General features: G+C 42.2%; 1 protein-coding gene across 7 annotated transcripts in view; it reads left to right on the top strand.

Annotated features, from left to right (window-relative positions):
• CACNB2 (calcium voltage-gated channel auxiliary subunit beta 2) overlaps positions 1–22,880 on the top strand; it is a 413,977-nt gene that overhangs the window by 359,905 nt on the left and 31,192 nt on the right. For all 7 annotated transcript variants that reach the window (XM_023223140.2, XM_023223141.2, XM_023223139.2 and 4 more), the window contains 3 exons: positions 10,696–10,818; positions 13,089–13,225; positions 18,637–18,713. In XM_023223140.2, coding sequence (XP_023078908.1) covers positions 10,696–10,818; positions 13,089–13,225; positions 18,637–18,713 — 337 coding nt within the window. The remainder of the gene's footprint in view (positions 1–10,695; positions 10,819–13,088; positions 13,226–18,636; positions 18,714–22,880) is intronic.

The following is a 22,880-nucleotide window of genomic DNA, read 5'->3' as shown; positions in this document are numbered from 1 at the left end:
AGAATAGAGGATATGGCAGTGAGATGAAGGACTTCAAGGCCAGGGGATAGAGGGCATGAGTCAGGGCAGAAGCATCTAGAAGGTGGGAAGTTTGGGGAGCTTGAACAGATGTTTCTGGGCCCTCCTTCTGGGTCTGTGGGCCAGACAGTAAAGAAGCATTGTTGTCTGGGGTAAGTGTCCGAGGCTCGTTGTGTGACGGCAGGGAAACCGAGGACGTGGACATCATCCAGGAAATCGAGGACGTGGACATACAAGAAGTGAGTTTAAGAGCGAAGGTTTGATAAGTGAAAGAGAAAAGAGAATAGCGCTCTCTCTTGGAAAGAGAGAGGGGCTCCTGAGTGTGTCTTCTGGTTTCACGGTGAAATGCACGGGGTTTCATAGTTGAGCTTGAGGAGGCGGTGTCTGCTTTACATACAGCCCAAGAGATTCTTTGGACCAGGTGTGACATTTGCATAGTGCATGAAGATGCTGGCCATGCCATCCTAATCTTCTATTATGCAGATGGGGTCTCAACCTGGCCAGCACCATGTTGTCTGTTCCTCACTGTACATGTGGTTGGCAAACAAAAGGGAAGATGGAGCCACCAGGTTGAACATGCCTGGCCCCCAGGTAGCCTTTTGCTACTGGCACAGCTGCGGCATTTACCTATGCAAGCCTCTAGTTTGCATATCTATGCTTGCAGCTTGATTTTTCAGGCTGCTTTTTGTTAGAAAAGAAACGATTTGGGGTCTGCGTTTTATTAGAAGGAAGCCTTACCAAGGACTCTCTTACCCTTACTATTGGCCGAAATAATTGATTTCTAGCTCATGTATCAGTAATAGTGCTGGAGTCAGGGTGGGAAGGGAGGTGGTGAAACCAGGTGGTTGGTCTCTTCAGCAGCCTTCTCAAGATGACTGACTTGTGATGGGGCGTGCTGGCTCACGCCTGTAATCCCATCACTTAGGGAAGCCTACGTGGGTGGATCACCTGAGGTCAGGAGTTAGAGACCAGCCTCGCCAACATAGTGAAACCCTGTCTCTGCTACAAATACAAAAAGTAGCTGGGTGTGTTGGTGGACGCCTAGAGCCCCAGCTACTCCAGAGGCTGAGGCAGGGGAGTTGCTTGATCCCAGGAGGCGGAGGTTGCAGTGATCTGCGATCCTGCTACACTGCACTCCAGCCTGGGCAACAGAGCGAGACTCCATCTCAAAAAAAAAAAAAAGATATACATGGTTTCATAGTTTATAAAGTTCCACGCCAAGGGCCCTGCACAGGAAACACTGAAAGGCCACGGCAACCCTAGTTCTACAGAGAGAGCAAAAAGCCATGCAAATTGTATTTTTAGTAGAGACGGGGTTTTACCATGTTGCCCTGGCTGGTCTCGAACTGCTGACCTCAGGTGATTCTCTTGCCTCGGCCTCCTAAAGTACTGAGATTACAGGCGTGAGCCACCACACCCAGCCATTCATGAAATATAGCTTTATAGATGGTGAAAAAGAGATGTAAAGAGAGATATAGTAGATCTAAATACATAAAAATCATGATTTGGACTGGGCGCAGTGGCTCACGCCTGTAATCCCAGCACTTTGGGAGGCCGAGGCGGGTGGATCACGAGGTCAGGAGATCAAGACAAGCCTGGCTAACACAGTGAAACCCCGTCTCTACTAAGAATACAAAAAAATTAGCTGGGCATGGTGGCAGACACCTGTAGTCCCAGCTACTGGAGAGGCTGAGGCAGGAGAATGACATGAACCTGGGAAGCAGAGCTTGCAGTGAGCAAAGATTGTGCCACTGCACTCTAGCCTGGGCCACAGAGCGAGACTCCGTCTCAAAAAATTAAAAATAAAATAAAATTAAAAAAATCATGGTTTGACATCGCTGTTGATTTCCTGAACCTCAAGTTGTTTAAGTGCATCTTTGCACTTATAAGGTATAGGTTACCTTTATGAGGGACACCCATCGTTCTAACATGTACTCATTTAGTGTCACACTACAAGGCAGACCTGGGCCCAATCTTTTTTTGCCTTTCTTTTTACCAACCAATTTTTAGCATTCTGTAGATTATAACTTTCAAGTCTTCAAAATTTCACATAAACATATAAATGCATATAAATTGCCATCTGCACACCTCTTTAAATGAAAAGCACTCTAGTACTATAGGAGGAACACAGGCTTTGGAGAGAGATTTTAACACCACTTCTAAGGCTTATGGCCTGGGAGAGCATTAAAAAAAAAAATACTCGGCCGGGCGCGGTGGCTCAAGCCTGTAATCCCAGCACTTTGGGAGGCCGAGACGGGCGGATCACAAGGTCAGGAGATCGAGACCACTCTGGCTAACACGGTGAAACCCCGTCTCAACTAAAAAACTACAAAAAACTAGCCGGGCGAGGTGGCGGCGCCTGTAGTCCCAGCTACCCGGGAGGCTGAGGCAGGAGAATGGCGTGAACCCGGGAGGCGGAGCTTGCAGTGAGCTGAGATCCGGCCACAGCACTCCAGCCTGGGTGACAGAGCGAGACTCCGTCTCAAAAAAAAAAAAAAAAAAAAAAAAAATACTCAGCCAGATGCGGTGGCTCATGCCTATAATCCCAGCACTTTGGGAGGCCAAGGTGGTAGAGCACCTGAGGTCAGGAGTTTGAGACCAGCCTGGCCAACATGGTGAAACCCTGTCTGTACTAAAAATACAAAAAGTTAGCTGGACATGGTGGTGGGTGCCTGTAATTCCAGTTACTTGGTGGGCTGAGGCAGGAGAATTGCTTGAACCTGGGAGATGGAGGTTGCAGTGAGTCGAGATCTTACCATTGCACTCCAGCCTGGACAACAAGAGTGAAACTCCATCTCAAAAAAAAAAAAAAATAATAATAATAATCTTTCACAAATGTTGTCTTAAAATTTTACTTTTTTATTTTTTCAGAGAAAGGATCTTGTGATGTTGCCCAGGTTAGATTCAAACTCCTGAACTGAAGCCATCCTGTTGCCTTAGCCTCCTGAATAACTGAGACTATAGGCGTGTGCCACAATGAATGGCCGGGAGAACTTTTTTCAGCCTCAGTTTCTTCACCTTGGATTGAAACGATTGTAGCTGGGGTTAAATGAAATGCAGCAATCTATGTATAATATACAGCGCATTGCTTGTCCATTGGCAGACATTCCCAAAGGAGGAATGTCGTATCAAGGTAAAGAAGGACCTGGAAGAAGAGAATATGAATTTCTTAACATCTCTTAACACTTACACATTCCATTCTCAATAAATATTGATTGGAAACATACTGGAGACACAGTGTTGAACAAGACATGGCCTTGGTTTTTAGTTTCTGGTTTTTGAGACAGGTTCTCTTTCTGTCACCCAGGCTGGAGTGCAGTGGCGTGATCGTGGCTCACTGCACTCTTGATCTCCTGGGCTCAAGCGATCCTCCCACCTCAGCCTCTTGAGTAGCTGGCACCACAGGTGCACACCACCACGCCTGGCTCTTGTTTGTATTTTTGGTAGAGACAGAGTTCCACCATGTTGCCCGGGCTGGTCTCAAGCTCCTGGGCTCAAGCGATCCGCCTGCCTCTGATTACAGATGTGAGCCACTGCACGCGACCAACCTTGGTGTTTTTAAAGCACTTTTACGTTATTGTCTAGATAAAGAGTTGCCACTCTTCTACAAATGGTATTTACGAATTTATTTTGAGGATCTATTCAGGTTTAGTCCACAAACCAATATGCAGCAAACTTTTAATTCTCTATCCCAAAGAGGGGGCCACAGTGCATAGGTGATTGACCAGTCGCCCTCATCCTGTGTAACACGTGCTCATATGCCATGTCGACAGTAGCAGAAACTGGAATAGGAATCAATTCCTTTTTGTCTTGGCTTGGAACAGGGAGAAGCAAAAACTGGTAGAAAAGTCTGACATCACCTCATGGGGCTGACCCTCCACAGCCGCAAAACAAGTTGGCCAGGAAACCAGGTAGAATCTGCAGAAGCAGACTCCAGCTCTGACACTGGCCTGGCAATAAAGTCCTTAGGATGTTAATAGAGGTTCAGTGGAAGTGAAATGAAGGACCCAACCAATGTAGTATCCTAATGATTCTGTAGAGCAGGATGAATCTAAATCTAAATGTGGATTTCAATACGATTCCGCAACAGCCATCCCTGAAGCTCCTTCGACAGTATCCTACATAGAGCTGTGGGCTATGTCTGTATCTGTGCCTTCTGCTTTTCTTCCCTGTCTTACCCTACAGCTATGACCAAGGCTTTCAGACAAACCTGTGGGGCCCTAGAGTTAGAGGGTGGCAGGAAAAGGACAGCTTGAAGAAGAACCTATTAACTAGAGCGGACCGCAGTTGCCTTTGTAATCACACCGGGGATTACAATTCGACATGAGTTTGGCCAGGGACACAAATTCAAACCCTATCAAGATAGAACACTGTAAACAAAGTGAGTATGGGAAAACCTGGCCAGGCACGGTGGCTCACGCCTGTAATCCCAGCACTTTGGGAAGCTAAGGCAGGCGGATCACCTGAGGTCAAGAATTCAAGACCAGCCTGGTCAATGTGGCAAAATCCCGTCTCTACTAAAGATACAAAAATTAGCTGGGTGTGGTGGCATGCGCCTGTAGTCCCAACTACTTGGGAGGCTGAGGCAAGAGAATTGCTTGAACTTGGGAGGCAGAGATTGCAGCGAGCCAAGATCGCACCACTTCACTCCAGCCTGAGTGACAGAGCAAGACTCTGTCTCAAAAAAAAAAAAAAAAAAGAAAAGAAAAGAGAATGAATATGGGAAAACCTTACCATTTGCTAGAGTCCCAGAGAATATGAAAGAATCTGTATCACGGAAAAGCATCTTGACTTTAACAGCGAGTCAGTTTGTGTCATGCATGTGGCAGATATTAAACTGTGTTGATGAGTTTGGTTTGAGGACGTTTACAGTGGAAGAGCACACAGGAAATGACTTGTGCTGGGTCTTAATGAGGGATAAATATGGAGAAATATTTACTTATGCGTAGCATTTATTTTGGTATATAGCAAATGCCTATTAATAAGCACTTACAGAGCTCTCTTTATCCATGGGTTCCACATTCATGGATTCAACCAACTGTGGATTGAAAATGTTAAAGAAAAGTTACAACAATAAGAATGATAGACATAAAAAGCAATACAATTAAATAACTATTTGTGTAGCGTTTACCTTATCTTAGGTATTATAAGTGATCTAGATATAAAGCATACAGAGGATGTGTGCAGTTACGCACAGATAGTATGCTGTAGTTTTGTTTGTTTGCTTGAGATGGAGTCTCTGTTGCCCAGGCTGGAGTGCAGTGGCGCGATCTCGGCTCACTGCAGTCTCCGCCTCCTAGGTTCAAGCAATTCTCTTGCCTCAGCCTCCTGAGTAGCTGGGATTACAGGTCCGCGCCACGCCTGGCTAATTTTTGTATCTTTAGTAGAGACAGGGTTTCTCCATGTTGGTCAGGCTGGTCTCAAACTCCTGATCTCATCCACCCACCTCTGCCTCCCAAAGTGCTGGGATTACAGGCATGAGCCACTGAGCCCAGCCACGTACACTGCTTTATATCAAGGACTTGAACATCTTTAGATTTTGGGGGTCCTGGAAACAATATCATGGCAGATATCAAGGGATGACTATATACCCAATACTAGCCTACCCTGATGCAATCCATTTTCTGTATTCTCGTTACCTTAAAGAATGGTGCTTTTACCCTAGTTTTAGCCATGTGAAAATATGCTCACTGAGACTACAGAATTTGCCTAGGCCACTCACCTAATAAATGGCAGAATCAACATTCAAATCCAAGTCCACTTAAAATCCCTTATTCTTGAACCCATACGAATGAAATTAATACGGAGAATACCTTCCACATTGTAGACACACTGCAAGCTGAAGTGAGACCAGGGAATCAGAAGTGACATTGTCATTGGCCTCTCTGGTTTAGCATCCTGGGGTCTTTTATCTTGGCTATGTCTGTCCCCCACATTACTTGACTGTACTCTAGTCTAATTTTAGAAATACAGTTCCTGAAGTAAAGATGTTGAGGAATAGGTATCTGCTGCTTTTCTTTCCTAGTTCTGTAAAGCTAATTCTATATAAACCACATCTAATGGTAGCATCATTGGTTACAGGAGGTGAGGCAAGAAAGGAGGCATGTTCCAACTTAACATCTTCATCTAAGAGCATAACATTATTACCTATGGTCCCTGGAATTATACACCAATGTCCACCACCATTTTAATTTCTTTTTACTTTTTCAGTCCCCTCTTTCTGATACTCAGATGATTGAAAAGTGATACAAAGTTGGTATAAGTCATAAGATTTTCTCTGGGGTCTTCTGTCGAGTCAGGCATTCAAAATTTGTCTTACACTGATGAAAAATTATGTGTGATGCTTAAACTCTGTTTTTTTCCAAGGAGTAAAAGAAACATCTGAAAGAAGTAAAAGACCATGCTAGGATTATTTTTTTAAAAAAATCTTGAATCTATACTTTTGTGATTAGAAACTTTTCTGAATCATGGATGGATCTACTCATGGAAATTGTATTTCTAGTGGTAAAACTGAGTTTGACGAAGACTACATCCTTGGGAGGCTGGGCGGGGGAGGATTACTTGAGGCCAGGAGTTTGAGACCAGTCTGGGTAACATGGCAACATCCTGTCTCTACAAAGTTTTTTTTTTTTTTTTTTTAATAAAATGTAAATACTTTAAAATATTTTTAAGGTTACGTCTCACTAAAAAGGGCACCATGCTTTAGTGCTGGGTGCAGAATAAAACAGTGTGGCCCATTTGGACGGTAGTTTAGAATACGATTTTAAAAGTCTTAATAACTCATGTCTGACACATGCTACGTCTGGGACTCCATCCCAAGGAAAGAATTCTAAATAGAGGCTTTTGTACAAATATTTTTCAAAGCAGAATATTTTTCATATTGAATAATGTTGTGAATCTAAGTATCAAAGAAGGGTGAATGGTTGAGGTAGTCTTTTTTTTTTTTTTTTTTTGAGATGGAGTCTCACTCTGTCACCCAGGCTGGAGTACAGTGGCACAATGATCTTTGCTCACTGTAGCCTCTCCTCCTGGGTTCAAGCGATTCTCCTGCCTCAGCCTCCCGAGTAGCTGGTATTACAGGCGTGAGCCACTGTGACCAGCTAATTTTTCTATTTTTGTAGAGATTGGGTTTCACCATATTGGCCAGGCTGGTCTCAAACTCCTGACCTCAGGTGATTCGCCTGCCTTGGCCTCCCAACGTGCTGGGATTATAGGCGTGAACCACTGCACCTGGCCAAGGTAGTTTTAAAATATATTTTATTTTATTTTATTTATGAGACAGAGTTTTGCTCTTATTGCCCAGGCTGGAGTACAGTGGTGCGATCTTGACTCATTGCTACCTCTGCCTCCCAGGTTCAAGCGATTCTCCTGCATCGCCTCCTGAGTAGCTGGGATTACAGACATGTGCCACTATGCCTGGCTAATTGTGTATTTTTAGTAGACATGGGGTTTCTCCATGTTGTTCAGGCTGGTCTTGAACTCCCGACCTCAGGTGATCCTCCTGCCTCGGCCTCCCACAAAGTGCTGGGATTATAGGCATGAGCCACCGCACCTGGGCAAAATATATTTTTAAAAGTATATCACTTGAAAAACTGTGTGTGTGTGTGTGTGTGTAAGAAACGAGGTCTCACTTTGTTGCCCAGGCTGGTCTCAAACTCCTGGGCCCAAGTGATGCTCCCACCATGCCCTCCCAAAGTATTGGGATTTACAAGCATGAGCCATAGCACCTGGCCTTTTAAAAAAATACATATGTTTTGTTTTTTCATTTTTTTGTTTAATATTGGATGAAATGCAATATATTATGATTGTAGCTATAGAAGTAAACTTCATATATTTAAGAAAATTTCTAGAAAAAAATAGAAACATCATACTATCAGCCAGGCACAGTGGCTCACGCCTGTAATCCCAGCACTTTGGGAGGCCGAGGTAGGCTGATCACAAGGTCAGGAGATCGAGACCATCCTGGCCAACACGGTGAAACCCGGTCTCTGCTAAAAATACAAAAAGTTAGCCAGGTGTAGTGGCGGATGCCTGTAGTCCCAGCTACTCGGGAGGCTGAGGCAGGAGAATGGTGTGAACCTGGGAGGCGGAGCTTGCAGTGAGCCGAGATCGCGCCACTGCACTCCAGCCTGGGCGACAGAGCAAGACTCCGTCTCAAAAAAAAAGAAAGAAAGAAACATCATACTATCAAGGATTGTGTTTCATGTTTCAGTGGTACAGCTATAGGCACCTTTTATTTGTGTATATTTTTAATTCCCATATTTCCACACAAGCAGCAGCATCCCTTGTATCATTAAAAATTACAGTGGATGTCATTTGAGACCAGCCTGGTCAATATGGTGAAACCCCATCTCTACTAAAAATACAAAAATTAGCCAGGCATGGTGGCGCATGCCTGTAATCCCAGCTACTCGGGAGGCTAGGGTAGAAGAATTGCTTGAACCCGAAGGGCAGAGGTTGCAGTGAGCCAGGATCGTACCACTGCCCTCCAGCTTGGGTGCCGCAGTGAGACTCAGTCTCAAAAAAAAAAAAAAAAAAAAAAATTACAGTGGATGTCAAGAACCGGCTTCCAAATATTTAAATTCACCTCATGTCAATTGTGCCTATATCCAGAATGTGGTCCTCCTTTCCCAATCCTCAAATTGTGACTAGACCTTAGTAACATTAGGGCTCTTAACTTTAGTCTTCAACCCAGACAACAGTCAGGTAGAACAAATTAACTCTGGAAAATTTGGAAATGAACCTGGGTTCTCTCTACTCCAGCTTCCCCTTGTCTTCTCTGGCAAGGCCAGGTAAAGAGCTCATTGAGTAGGGAGAAACTGCTCCCTCCTCCTGAGAGTTTGAAATAATTTTTTTAAAGAATAGGTTAAGCCGGGCGCGGTGGCTCACGCCTGTAATCCCAGCACTTTGGGAGGCCGAGACAGGCGGATCACGTGAGGTCAGGAGTTGAAGACTAGCCTGAACAACGTGGTGAAACCCCATCTCTACTAAAAATACAAAAAATTAGCTGGGCGTGATGGCGGGCACCTGTAATCCCAGCAACTTGGGAGGCTGAGGCAGAAGAATCGCTTGAATGCAGGAGGTGGAGGTTGCAATGAGCCGAGATTGCACCATTGCACTCCAGCCTGGACAACAAGAGCGAAATTCTGTCTCCACAAAAAAAAAGAAAAAAAAAAAAGATAGGTTTAAAGGAGTATCACATGAAAAACTATGTTACTTTGTGTATGTCGTGTATATAAGAAATATATAGAAGAGGCCGGGCATGGTGGCTCATGCCTGTAATCCCAGCACTTTGGGAGGCCGAGGCAGGCAGATCACCCAAGGTCAGGAGTTCTAGACCAGCCTGGCCAACACAGTGAAACCCTGTCTCTACTAAAAGTACAAAAAATTAGCTGGGCGTGGTGTCTCACGTCTATAATCCCAGCTACTCGGGGGGCTGAAGCAGGAGAATCAATTGAACTCCAGAGGAGGAGGTTGCAGTGAGCTGAGATTGCACCACTGCACTACAGCCTGAGCTACACAGTGAGACTCTGTCAAAAAAAAAAAAAAAGAAAGAAAAGAAAGAAAGAAAAAATATATAGAAGCAATCCACTTGCCCATAATGGGGAAAGAAATACAATACCACTTAGAACAATACCATTTTCACCATTTCTGAGTTTACCTGTTTTTTCCACCTTGTGGATAAATAGGTATTAGCTAAAGAGAGAATAAATGCTTATCTGTAAATTCTTTTGGTTTGATTTGTTTTTTTCTTTTTTTGAGACAGGGACTGACTTTGTCCCCCAGGCTGGAGTGTAGTCACGTGATCACAGCTCACTGCAGTCTAGACCGCCTGGGCTGAAGTGATCCTCTTGCCTTAGCCTCCCAAGTTGTTGGGAGTATAGGTGCCTGCCACCACACCTAGCTAATTTTTGTTTTTGATTTTTAATAAGAAGAGGTCTTGCTATGTTCCTAGGCTGATCTTGAACTCCTAGGCTCAAGCAATCCTCTTGCCTTGGCCTCACAAAATGCTGGGACTACAGGCGTGAGCGACCACTTCCGGCCCTTTATCTGTAAAATTTCAAAGCATCAAAGAAGGAAAGAGAGCTTAATTAATATCATCTTTAGTAGTTGAACGAACTCAAGGACGAGAAATAATAGAAGAAAAGGTCATGGCTTTCATAATTTGTTGCAGCCATGAATAAGAGCTGCTATAGTTGTAGAATATATTCCCCGGTTCTTTTTGCATTCAAAAGACTGTACCTTTCAGAATTATGTCATTAATGATGAATTAATTAAAGCACATGTTTGGGGTAGTGAGGCAGTTACTAAGTCCTTTCCACTGAAACTGAAGAACTGGACATTTTGTTCACATTTGTGTTTCCTGATTTACAGTTGCTACAAGCGCCAATGTTGAAAACATATTTCTGTGGCTCATCTTCGCCGTCTTTACTTGTAGTGCTTTCAAAGAGAACAATGGCTTTTTCTAGTTCAGAAATGGGTGCTACGTAGCTCAGAGCTAGGAGATTTCACGTGTTGTGAATACGAACAAGCTGTTTTGTGATAAAGAACCAATGCAGCAGGGAAAACCAACATGGATTACAGCAGTTATTCAGTGTATCTTTGTATTTGAGGGGAAAAAGGAGGGACACTGTTGTTTTGCTCTTATTTTTTTCCCTCTTTCTTTTCCCACTTTAGACAAAGCCCGTGGCATTTGCGGTTCGGACAAATGTCAGCTACAGTGCGGCCCATGAAGATGATGTTCCAGTGCCTGGCATGGCCATCTCATTTGAAGCAAAAGATTTTCTGCATGTTAAGGAAGTAAGGAGAACAGTTTCATTTTCTATCAGCGTGATGTTTCACCTTGACATACCATTTCTTATTTCCTATTCAGATGCCGTTTCTGTGAAGCAGCATTGCACATCACTGCAGTTGTATAACATACATACTAAATCAATGGCTCTCAACCTCTGCTAATATAAATATACCTTTTAAAGTGGAAAGAAGTCACGGGCCTCTTGCAATAACTTCAGCGCTCCCTGGGGCTCTGTGGCCCAGAAATTGGGAACTGCTGGAGTCGATGATCCTTTTTTATACTTAACCTGTACTTCTTCTTTTAATGTTTCACCTTGACTAGGTGTAGTTTTTCTGATGCCTGAAGTCTAGCCATCTGGGGAGGGTTTAATAATAATATCTAGAATTCGTGACTCTTCTCTCTGCTGGCAGTGTCTAAATTCAAACTACTGATGCCCTTTTTCCTCCTTAAATGCTAAATTTCTGCAGTGGATGAGAGAGTGCTAAGCATTGATGCCAGTAAGGCAACAAAGAGGTATCAGGAAAAGTCCTTTTCCTACATGCTAAATGTTTCCACCTTTTAGTGAGCAATGACACAACCTGCAAATTGGAAACATTCATCCTTAATTAAGCTTTGCTTGGAGTCAACATTTATCAAATGCCTGCCTTGTGGAGCACTGTGTTAACTGACCAGAAATTTCCCCTGTAGAATATTCTCAGTGTGTGATCCTGAGGTTTTTCTTGGACCTGGAGGAATTTATACTTGGAGCCCTTCCATGTAGGGTATAATATGTTATAGGAAGCATGTGTAAATTTAATCTCTTCACTGCACTAAAGGCTGTCAGCAAAGGAGTTGATGACGGCCAATTAAAAGAACCTAGGGCCGGGCGCGGTGGCTCATGCCTGTAATCCTAGCACTTTGGGAGGCCAAGGCGGGCAGATCACAAGGTCAGGAAACCAAGACCATCCTGGACAACATGGCGAAACCCTGTCTCCATTAAAAATACAAAAATTAGCTGGGTGTAGTGGCATATGCCTGTAATCTCAGCTACTCGGGAGGTTGAGGTAGGAGAATAGCTTGAACCAGGGAGTCGGAGGTTGCAGTGAGCTGAGATCGCGCCACTGCACCCCAGCCTGGCGACAGAGCGAGATTCCGTCTAAAAGAAAAAAAAGAACCTAGAAGCCTGGATACTATGGCTCATGCCTGTAATCCAAGTGCTTTGAGAGGTCGAGGAAGCCTGATCTCTTGAACCCAGGAGTTTGAGACCAGCCTGGGCAACAGGGTAAAACCCCATCTCTACTAAAAAAAAAAAAAAAAAAAAAAATTAGCTGGGCATGGTGGCACACACTGGGAGTCCCAGCTACTCAGGAGGCTGAGACCAGTGGATTGAGCCTGGGAGTTCAAGACAGAAGTGAGCCGGGATCATGTCAATGTATTCCAGCCTGGGCGAGAGAGCAAGACCCTATCTCGAGTAAAAATAAAACAGCCTAGAGAATTTAGAGCCTACCATTTTGGTAACCTCTGAAAAGAGATGTCAAATACTGGCTTGGCGGGAACAATAGAAAAAGTTATCAGAAGTGATGCTGTGCCTAGAATCTCACTTAATACCGGGAAGTTAGATTATTACGGGGTCTCTTCTTGATGGTGCTGAAAGGGGAAAGGAGAAAAACAGAATGTATATTCTTCTTTGAAGTGTTCAAGGACAGATTTATTCAATCAAGGAAAATGAAGGCAGATCGTAAAGATTTAAGATACATATTCCACCTGCAAGAGATAAATCGTCAACATCACACAGGTAGAGAAATCATCTGTGAACATCGCACTGTGTAATTATAAAACTGTTTGCACAAAGGTAAATTGTCCTGTGACATGAAATATTTAAGGTAGACTTCAATATTTATCTCTTTCTCTCAATATTCCCAATTGGTCTGATTATATAAGGGGAATATTTCTGTAACACTACTTCCTAAAGATCTCCTGATAGGATGGGCTGTTATTCTTTGAACCCAGAGAGCTTATCCCTACTCATGGTGACAGCAGCTGCTACAGTGGAATTCAGCCTGGTCCTATGGCAGCATCAGGACAGACAAGGAACGAAGAGCCTTTGACAGATTGCTGAGGACACTAAAAACATTTCATACATGTGAAATCCATGAGCCAAAGGGTTTCTTGAATGATAATATTTGAGGCATAGTTCATTGTCATTGCCATATTTCTCTCCACTGAAAATAGTGTGGAAGAACAAAGATTTGACCTTCTGTGCACTGATTTTTAATGCTTTTGATTTTGTGTTTAGAAATTTAACAATGACTGGTGGATAGGGAGACTGGTAAAAGAAGGCTGTGAAATCGGATTCATTCCAAGCCCAGTAAAACTAGAAAACATGAGGCTGCAGCATGAACAGAGAGCCAAGCAAGGGAAATTCTACTCCAGGTATGAGACAGATGTCAAGTGTTTGCATAATACTTAGATTATACCACTATCTGTGTACTCTTGTCTGATGCATTCTATATCCTTTATTATGTATTAACAAGGAGGCTGGTGACATGGTTTATTGATAGCATCACAAATCTTGCATTTTCCTGCATTTAAAAAACTTCAATCCAGCACCTGATTTTCATCCTATTTGGGAAAGTATCAAATTATTATCATTAATGAAAAGAGCTAAGGTCACAGAGTATTAAATCCAGGCTCCAGTGCAGAGGAAATTCTGAAACCTTAATCGTTTACTGAAAAATAGTCTGGCACAGAATAGCCCTGGTGACTAATCCCACTGTCTGTAGCTGCCTGGTATGGCTAGGATATGTTTGGGAGATGACAGTCTCAGACAGCATCAGGAAATGGCAGCTCTTGTCATCTGTTAGTTTCATTTTCACCTGAGAAACTCAATTTTCAGTTCTACCCACTGTTAAGCACTTAAAGAGAAGCAAAGTATGAAACAAGTTAAAACTGCCTGTGCAGATGGCAATTAGATGAGTTATGTAAGAAGCTGGGGCTGAATAATCCCTCCTAGGATTCGTGAGGTTGTCTGCCCCTCTCTAAAAGAATCGCTAGAAAGCCTTCTTATACACGTACTGAATTTTACATGGAATCATACGCAGACGGGTCTAGGGATGCAGCATGCCTCTCCCTATGTGAAAGGATGGGACATGGGCAAGGCCTTTCTTAAATGTGAATCGCTGGATTTCTGTTTTCTCCATCTTACATCTTATTTGTTTATCTAAGATGCAAATCCCTTTGTCAGTGATAATACCTTAATGTTAGCAAGTATTTTTTTCAAGCATCAGCAGATGAGTGAAACAGAATATGCTTTGTGGTTTGGAACACCCATCCTCATTAACTGGCTTTTTATAATTGTCAAGTTCATTTAGTTCAGATGGATTCCTCTGTGTTTTGAGACCTCCACCCCAGAACTGACTTTCATTAATTCCTGGGTTATTGAGAGCGCTTGGATGGTGAGATGCATTCAGTCATATAAAAGTAGAGGCGTGCATAAAAAAGAACAAGATTGGCTGGGCGCGGTGGCTCATGCCTGTAATCCCAGAACTTTGGGAGGCTGAGGCAGACGGATCACCTGAGGTCAGGAGTTCAAGACTACCCTGACAAACATGTTGAAACCCCATCTCTACTAAAAATACAAAAATTAGCCGGGTGTGGTGTTGGGCACCTGTAATCCCAGCTACTCAGGAGACTGAGGCAGGAGAATTACTTGAATCCGGGAGGTGGAGGTTGCAGTGAGCCCAGATCGTGCCATTGCACTCCAGCCTGGGCAACAGAGTGAGACTCCATCTCAAAAAAAACAAGAACAAGATCATGTCCTTTGCAGCAACCTGGATGGAGCTGGAGGCCATTATCCCAAGCGAACTAACACAGGAATAGAAAACCAAATACGGGGACCGGGCGCAGTGGCTCACACCTGTAATCCCAGCACTTTGGGAGGCTGAGGTGGGCGAATCACAAGGTTAAGAGATTGAGACCATCCTGGGCAACATGGTGAAACCCCATCTCTACTAAAAAAAAATACAAAAATTAGCTGGGCAGGTGGCATGCGCCTGTAGTCCCAGCTACTTGAGAAGTTGAGGCAAGAGAATCGCTTGAACCCTGGAGGCAGAGGTTGAAGTGAGCCAAGATTGCACCACTGCACTCCCGCCTGGAGACAGAGCAAGGCTCCATCTCAAAAAAACAAAAACAAACAAACAAATAAAAACAAATACTGCATGTTCTCACTTGTAAGTGAGAGCTAAACATTAAGAACATAAGGACACCAGGAAGGGAACACTGGACACTGGGGACTACTTGAGGGTGGAGGATGGGAGGAGGGTGAGGATCATAAAAACCACCTCCTGGTGTGTTATGTTCATTATCTGGGTGACAAAATAATCTGTACACCAAATCCCTGTGACATGCAATTTACCTGTGTAACAAACCTGGACATGTACCATTATTATCATTAGCAGCAGTAAATTATTCATTAGGCCAACATATATATAATGCATATTTTATATGCAGTATTAAACTTTTGTTGAAAATGCATTTCTTAATGAGAAAAAAAAGTTGAGGCATGTACATAAACAATGCATGTGCATTTTGCCTGCAGGGTGTTTGAAGACTCGATAGTATTCTTTTAATTCTCAATGTTCCATTGGCCTTATTTTGTGTTTTCCTACCCTCTGTATTGAAAATGGTATCATAATTCTAGTTAATAAAACCTTATGGCCAGGCACGGGCTCATGCCTGCAATCCCAGCACTTTGGGAGGCCAAAGCAGGTGGATCACTTGAGGCCAGGAGTTTGAGATCAGCCTGGCCAACATGGTGAAACCCCGTCTCTACTAAAAATACAAAACTAGCTGGGTGTGGTGGTACATGCCTGTAATCCCAGCTACTCAGGAGCCTGAGGTATGAAAATCACTTGAACTTGGAAGGCGGAGGTTGCAGTGAGCCGAGATCATGTTCCAACCTGGGCGACAGTGAAACTCCGTCTGAAAAACAAACAAACAAAAAACCACCTTACATGGAAAAATGTTGTTGTAATAGGGTGTAGACATTGCTCTTATCAACTAGGTAGTATATAGTTTGTTGAGGTTTGAAGTTATCCCAGCTGGGGGACGTTTTGTTTTTAGTTAGGATAATTCAGCATTTTTCAGAATTTTCTTGTCAAATCACTTGAGAAAGGGGTTCCAAGATAAAATAAATTTAGGATAGTTCTAGGTAATAGAAAGTTACTTTAGGATTTTTCAGGGCCTTTTAATGTGATCATGGACACTGAATCTGTGGTGGAATGGGAATTGTTTAAAGTATTTACTAAAATTACTTTCTCATCAAAACTCCTCTGGCTGATGTCTTAGGAAGAGTGTTTTGTAGAATGCATTTTGGAAAATTTGGGATGGATTTTTGCAGAGGCAGGCTTGTGTCTTTTTCTGCCTCTTCATACAGAAACTAAGAAATGAGAACAACTTCAAAGGGAGTAGAAATTTTTCCCAAAATTGTCAGAGAAGCGTAGTCTCCTGTGTCTCCCAAATGGGCTTGCCTAGGCTAACATTCGTGCTCCACTCATCTTTATAAGGACCTGTGGGAGCAGTGGGTATTAGATCTTACAGGTCACAGATGAGAAAACAGGTTAAGAGAAGTTAGAGAACTTGACCAAGGTCGCAGAGCTAGTAAGCGTCAGAACCAAGATGGCAACCTGACCTCCATGCTGTACAGACTTCCAGGCTGTACTGCAAATTAAGGAGCCAGGTCTTGCCAGCCACAGCAAGCCCAGGACAAATGGTTATTGCCATCTGTTATTATTTGCTTTATTAGATACGTTGTTTTGCACTTGCATTTTTTTCCTTAGGATTCTGAGTTATCCGTATTTGAGGGAATGTAATATCTCAGAACTTACTCCAGAGAACTAGGTTACCTTTTCTTACAGCCATATATCTTTTTCTTTGATTTTCTTCATTTTATTTTGTCTCAAGATTTTTGCCTAAGTATATGAAAATACTTTTACTTGCTTTCACAGGTTTTTACATTTCTCTCCTGTTTTTCAGTCTCACTCTGTGCCCAGGCTTGAGTGCAGTGGCGCAATCTGGGCTCACTGCAACCTCCACTCCCGAGTTCAAGTGATTCTCCTGCCTCAGTCTCTCTCCTGCCTCTCTCTCTGTAGCTGGGAATACAGGCACGCGCCACCACGCCCAGCTAATTTTTGTATTTTTAGTAGATACAGGGTTTCACTGTGTGGGCCAGGCTGGTCTCAAACTCCCGACCTCAGGTGATCCACCCACCTCGGCCTCCCAGAGTGTTGGGATTACAGGCATGAGCCACTGTGCCGGCCTCTCCTAACATTTTAAATGCAGTTTTGTTTTGAGAACATAACCAGAATCTGGCAGTCTTTAAAAACTCTGATACAGAAATTATAAAAATTGACAGAACTCAATGGAAATGGAATTGGGGTAAAATTCAAGAACTTGGCATTTTAATAGAATTAAAAGTCAAGGACAAATCTGCATCCTAGCCATTGTCACTGTTTGCAGTATTTGTCACAATTTTATATAACTCAAATAATACATGGCTGTTACTAAAATTCAAAGGAAATATAAAACCCATGAACTTGAACTGAAATTAGACTTCAGAAGAAAAAAAAAAAACTTCGGGGAAAAAAAATGTTTTGGTCTTGGTAATAGGTCCTGTATAACTGCCAGAAACTGCTTTTATAAATATCACTTGTCATTAATTTCACATACTGTCTGATGCCCTTACTAAATGTATTTGAGTATTTCTTAAGAACGTAAAAAGATATAAAGCCCTCTTGCTAATTGCCTAATAAAGTTTGTGATGTTTATGCATAAAAATGCCAGAACAGTAGCAATAACATTCAGCCTGTTACTGATGCTTTAATAAAACTTTTATTTTCATATTAATATTTACATAAGCAAATATTGACCTTTGATGCACAGACGCTGTAGCAAATTCTTTCAACTAGACCCTGGCTTGGCCATAATAATAAACATTAGGCAGTGAGATTACTTTGCCCAAATTTAAAATGTTCTTCTCATCTTCATCTGAGAGAGGGGTCATTCAGTAACATGTTATTTAGCATGCCAGTATGCTGCTGAAAAACACAAATGCTGTTGTTCTAATATTAACTCTAATGTTTCTGAGACACTGAAGTTTATCTTACATCAAACTTTCGAATTTGGTAGTTCTGAAATGTATGATGTTCAGATTATTCCTAAATTAACCAAGTTTCATTCTCCATGTGAGTCATGCTTGAGAAATATTCTAGGTACTATCTGATGACTACATCATATCATATTCTGTTTAGTCGTGTCACTTCGTGTGTCTTTTAGTGGTTGGCAAGTTTTCATGTGGCTCTGTTGTTCTTTGATAGGTTGCTCATAAAAGCTTGCGTGCTTTCAATCTTAGTATACTAGTAATAAAATAAGCCTAAAACAGAGGAGCTGCAACCAAACAAGAAGGAAATATTAATCTTGGACGTTAGCCTTAAGGTTCTATGCATCACCTCTGAGGGTCTCTAAAATAAAAAGCAAAATAAATCTGTGCTGTTTCGCTATCTGTGATCTGGGGAGATAACTTGAGGGCTGCAGAAATTACACTGGTTCTCTTCCATTCTCTCAGGGCCTTTTAAAATTAAACCTTCAATTTGAAATCAGAGACCATCATGTGCCTATTTCAAGTACTCCAGGAATCTCCACTGGGAAATACTGTTTTCTTCCTTAAATGAAAGATAAATTTAAAGTTGAATATAAACACAATGAATTATCATGTTTATTAAGTAATATAAATGTTTGAGGATCTGAAATAAGTGTCAGATTTAATAGAAATTTTTGCTTTACTCCAGTAAATCAGGAGGAAATTCATCATCCAGTTTGGGTGACATAGTACCTAGTTCCAGAAAATCAACACCTCCATCGTCTGGTAAGTAGGTGATAAATGCTGAATAATACATATTGCATTTCATGCTTTCCCCAGCCCTATCCAGTTTTGTGAATTTACATATACACTGAATCACTATGTTAACCCTACAGACATTAAAAGGAATCGGAAGTAAGCATGCCCTTTTGGAGTTACAAACAATATGGGGAAATGTTTTTTTCTGGCTGGAAAAAAAAGTATGTCAAAGTGTTTACTCTACATTGCTGTAGATGATCAAAGTGATTAATGTATTTAACTTTTTTTATTTTTTTTGAGACAGAGTCTCGCTCTGTTGCCCAGGCTGGAGTGCAGTGGCATGATCTCGGCTCACTGTACCTCTGCCTCCAGGGCTCAAGCGATCTTCCCACCTCTGCTTCCCAAGTAACTGGAACTACAGGTGCACACCATCATGCTCGGCTAATTTTTGTATTTTTTGTAGAGATGGAATTTCACCATGTTGCCCAGGCTGGTCTCAAACTCCTGAGTTCAAGCGATCCACCTGCCTCAGCCTCTCAAAGAGCTGGGTTTATAGGTGTGAGCCACCACACCCAGCCATATTTAACCTTTAATCCCTAGTTCCTGTGATGGCGCTTGTCATGGGCAGTAAATGGGTGAATACTCGCCAACAACCATAGCACAATGTGAGATAGAATCTTAACATTAAATAGAAGGATAAAAGCTTTAGAAAGGTAAGGAACAGAGAGTAAATTGAAGACAGAGGATTGGCCTGCCATGGGCTCTACCAGAGAAGTTCTGTGGAAGACACAGACAAGAAGTATAGAAAAAAGAGGAAAACGTTTGTGGGACGAGTAACTACTGTTGTCTTTCCAAAGCGATGGGTTCATCCTAATGGTTGCTGGATAAAATAAAGCACACCTACTTAAATTTGAATTTCAGATAAACAATAATTTACTAGTTTAAGTACATATTGCATGGGGCATACTTACACTAAAAATGCATGGAACATACTTATATTAAAACATGGTTTTAAATTCAGATTTAACTGCATTTATATTTGCTAAGTCTGGGAACTCTCCTATTCTGTGTAGAACTTGGAATTCTATATACACAGAAGACCAATGATTTGAATTGCAAAAAAAGCACATGATCAGCATCTCAGTTTGCTAAGAGAATTGTACTTGGGAATCAGAGTAAGATTGTAAAGGTTGGCTGCCAGGGCGTTTCAGCAAAATCATACTGTGTGTGATTTCTAGAAAGCTGGAAATGGGACGAGATAAAAAACAGAGAGTTGCACAACTATGGAAAAATCAAGGAACTAGTCACACAGTGACGGAGGTGCTTCAAGGACAAGATTTCTCTGTTACTGATAATCAGCTTCATTCCTGAATGATGGTAGCCTCTAGAGACCAATTAAGGACTTCTTAGCAAAAACTATAGGATTTTTTTTTAAGAGAAGGGGTCTGACTATGTTGCCCAGGCTGGTCTTAAAACTCCTGGGTTCAAGGGATCCTCTTCCTCAGCCTCCTAAACTGCTGGGATAACAGGCATGCGCCACCATGCCCAGCCATTAGCAAACTAAGATACTGATCATGGGCTTTCTTTGCAATTCAAACCATTGGTCTCCTGTTTATTTGGAATTCCCAGTTCTACACAGTAATATAGGACTTTTTAAGTGAGCAAAATCTGAGCACAATAAATTAATTGCTTTAGGAAGCAAATTAATTCAAAACCTACCTACTTATAACTTGAAGCAAGCAATTCTAAGATGCTCAAAATTAAGTAAAATAGTACGCATGAAATGAAAATGAAAGCCTCTGTAGGTATTATGTGAAGCTTATACCTTCCCTTGATAATTAAGGAGCCCCTGAATCCACAAAGGAAGGGAGGCCTATCCTGCTCCTTCTCAAATGTGTGAAGTTGCAGGGATTCCTATATAAACCTTACACTCTTCTTACATATCTCAAAGACAATTTCAGTGATTTCTAGGGACTGCTACTAGGCTCCTAAAATGGAAAAAGACCTTGCGATAAAGCAGCACTTCTGCCCGCAAATGTCAGCCTCACTTCTTTCTATATATCAGAAAAATTCTTCCATCCCTCCAGCCATATTGTAGCCCTCCAGTGGTTTTGGCAACACAGATGCTCCTACACTTATGATAGAGATACATCTCAATAAGCCCTTCATACATGGAAAATATCGTAACTCAAAATGCACTTAACATGTGGACAGACCCAGTAAAAAGCCCTAAGTCGAACCATCGTAAAGTTCAGACATTCCTTGACTTCTGATGAGGTTATGTCCTGAAAAATTCATAATAAGCTTGCACAATCTTGAGTTGAACCACTGTATGTCAAGGACCGTCTGTATAATGAAAGGAGGTGTATGCATTTTGAGGAACAAGTTCATATACTTGTAAAATAATATTCCATTTTGTAGGCAGATGTTTGACATTACTAAAAGTAAAGTTCCATGAAGAGTGTAATATTTAAGAAGGTGATTTAAATGTTCACCAAGGTTTTGTAGAGATACACCAACTTTCAAGTGACTTTTCTGGTGACTGAGTCAATTGGAGCTATAACCAACTATAAAATGTATAGTAAGCATATCAGGACTCTGAGATAATTTTTTTTATCAATAGCTCAACTGATTTAAAGGAAACCTTCAGAGAGCTCTAAAGAGAAGTTCTCCCAATCCACCTCCAGGCACAACTGCTCCAGCTATCAAGTGTGGATGGGCCTGGAATGATCATTTTCATCTTGTTTCTAGAGGTCCTGTCTACTATTCCCCTCACCCATTGCCAGACCAAAGAATATAAGTATCTGCCTAAAGTATATAGGTTTGGATGCTGTCAAGAACTTGGAAAATTTCCCACTTGACATCTGGGCAATGGTGTCATAGCCAGTTGTAGAACACATACATCACACCCACATACACGTGCGTACATACGTCTCAACCCCAAGCTCTGCTTAACTTGACCCGAGCCTTTAAGACCAAAACTTAAATTTCAAAACAATGTGCTGGGTGCCATGGCTCACGCCTGTAATCCCAGCACTTTGGGAGGCTGAGGCAGGAGGATCACTTGAGCCCAGGAGTTCAAGACCAGCCTGGATAATGTAGTGAGGCCCAGTTTCTTTAAAAAAAAAAAAAAATTAGCTGGGTATGGTGGTGTGTGCCTGTAGTCCCGGCTCCTTGGGAGGCTGAGGTAGGAGGTTCACTTGAGTATAGGAGGTTGAGGCTACACTGAGCCATGATTATGTCACTGCACTCCAGCCTGGGCAACAGAGGGAGACCCTGTCATAGATAGATAGATAGACTAGATAGAGATAGATAGATAGATAGACAGATAAAATGTTCCCAAGGCTTTCTATCACTAATAATAATATGCATGCTAATGAGGAATGAGACTTTTCAAATATGTGAAAGCAGTTCTTTCCAAGTAAATACTAATGTTTTTTAAAGTATGGAAATAGAAGTACGAAATTTAAAAAAGTTAACATCTCTCATAAAAAGGAGAACCATCCGAGTCTAATAAAATGCATGTAGCCAAACAGATTTGAAAATGCTTCTTAACTGTCTTGTTAAGTTTCTATAGTATGTTTTGAAAGCGACCACATTTCAGAATTCTACGTATTTCAGAATGAACTCAAGATGTTTTTAGACCTGAGTTAACCAAATGTCAGAAGTAGTAAATTATAGAAAGTTCTCAATTTGGATTTCCAGTCCTCATGTCCAGATACAGGTAAATTTCAAACCTGACTCAGGCTATGTGTGTGGAAAGCCAAACACCTGGGCAATGTTGCAGGCAAAGATTTATGCATTTCCACCTTCTTCATTTTTTTTGAGATGGAGTCTCACTGTCACCCAGGCTGGAGTGCAGTGGCACAGTCTCAGCTCACTGCAACCTCCACCTCCCAGGTTCAAATGATTCTCTCACCTCAGCATCCAAAGTAGCTGGGATTACAGGCACCGGCCACCACACCTGGCTAATTTTTGTATTGTTAGTAGAGACAGGGTTTTACCATGTTGGCCAGGCTGGTCTCGAACTCCCGACCTCAGGTGCTCTGCCCACCTTGGCCTCCCAAACTTCTGGGATTACAGGCATGAGCCACCATGCCCAGCCTCACCCTTTCTTTAAAAAACAAAAATACACCTGATGATCACAGGAGGCTAGATTCAATGGGCAAATCACAAAATCCAACTCATGAACGT

This window comes from Piliocolobus tephrosceles, chromosome 9 (genome assembly GCF_002776525.5).
Source record: "Piliocolobus tephrosceles isolate RC106 chromosome 9, ASM277652v3, whole genome shotgun sequence".
Classification (NCBI taxonomy): Eukaryota; Metazoa; Chordata; class Mammalia; order Primates; family Cercopithecidae; genus Piliocolobus; species Piliocolobus tephrosceles.
The sequence above is the reverse complement of the archived record's forward strand: the minus strand, read 5'-3'. Positions and strand labels throughout refer to the sequence as shown.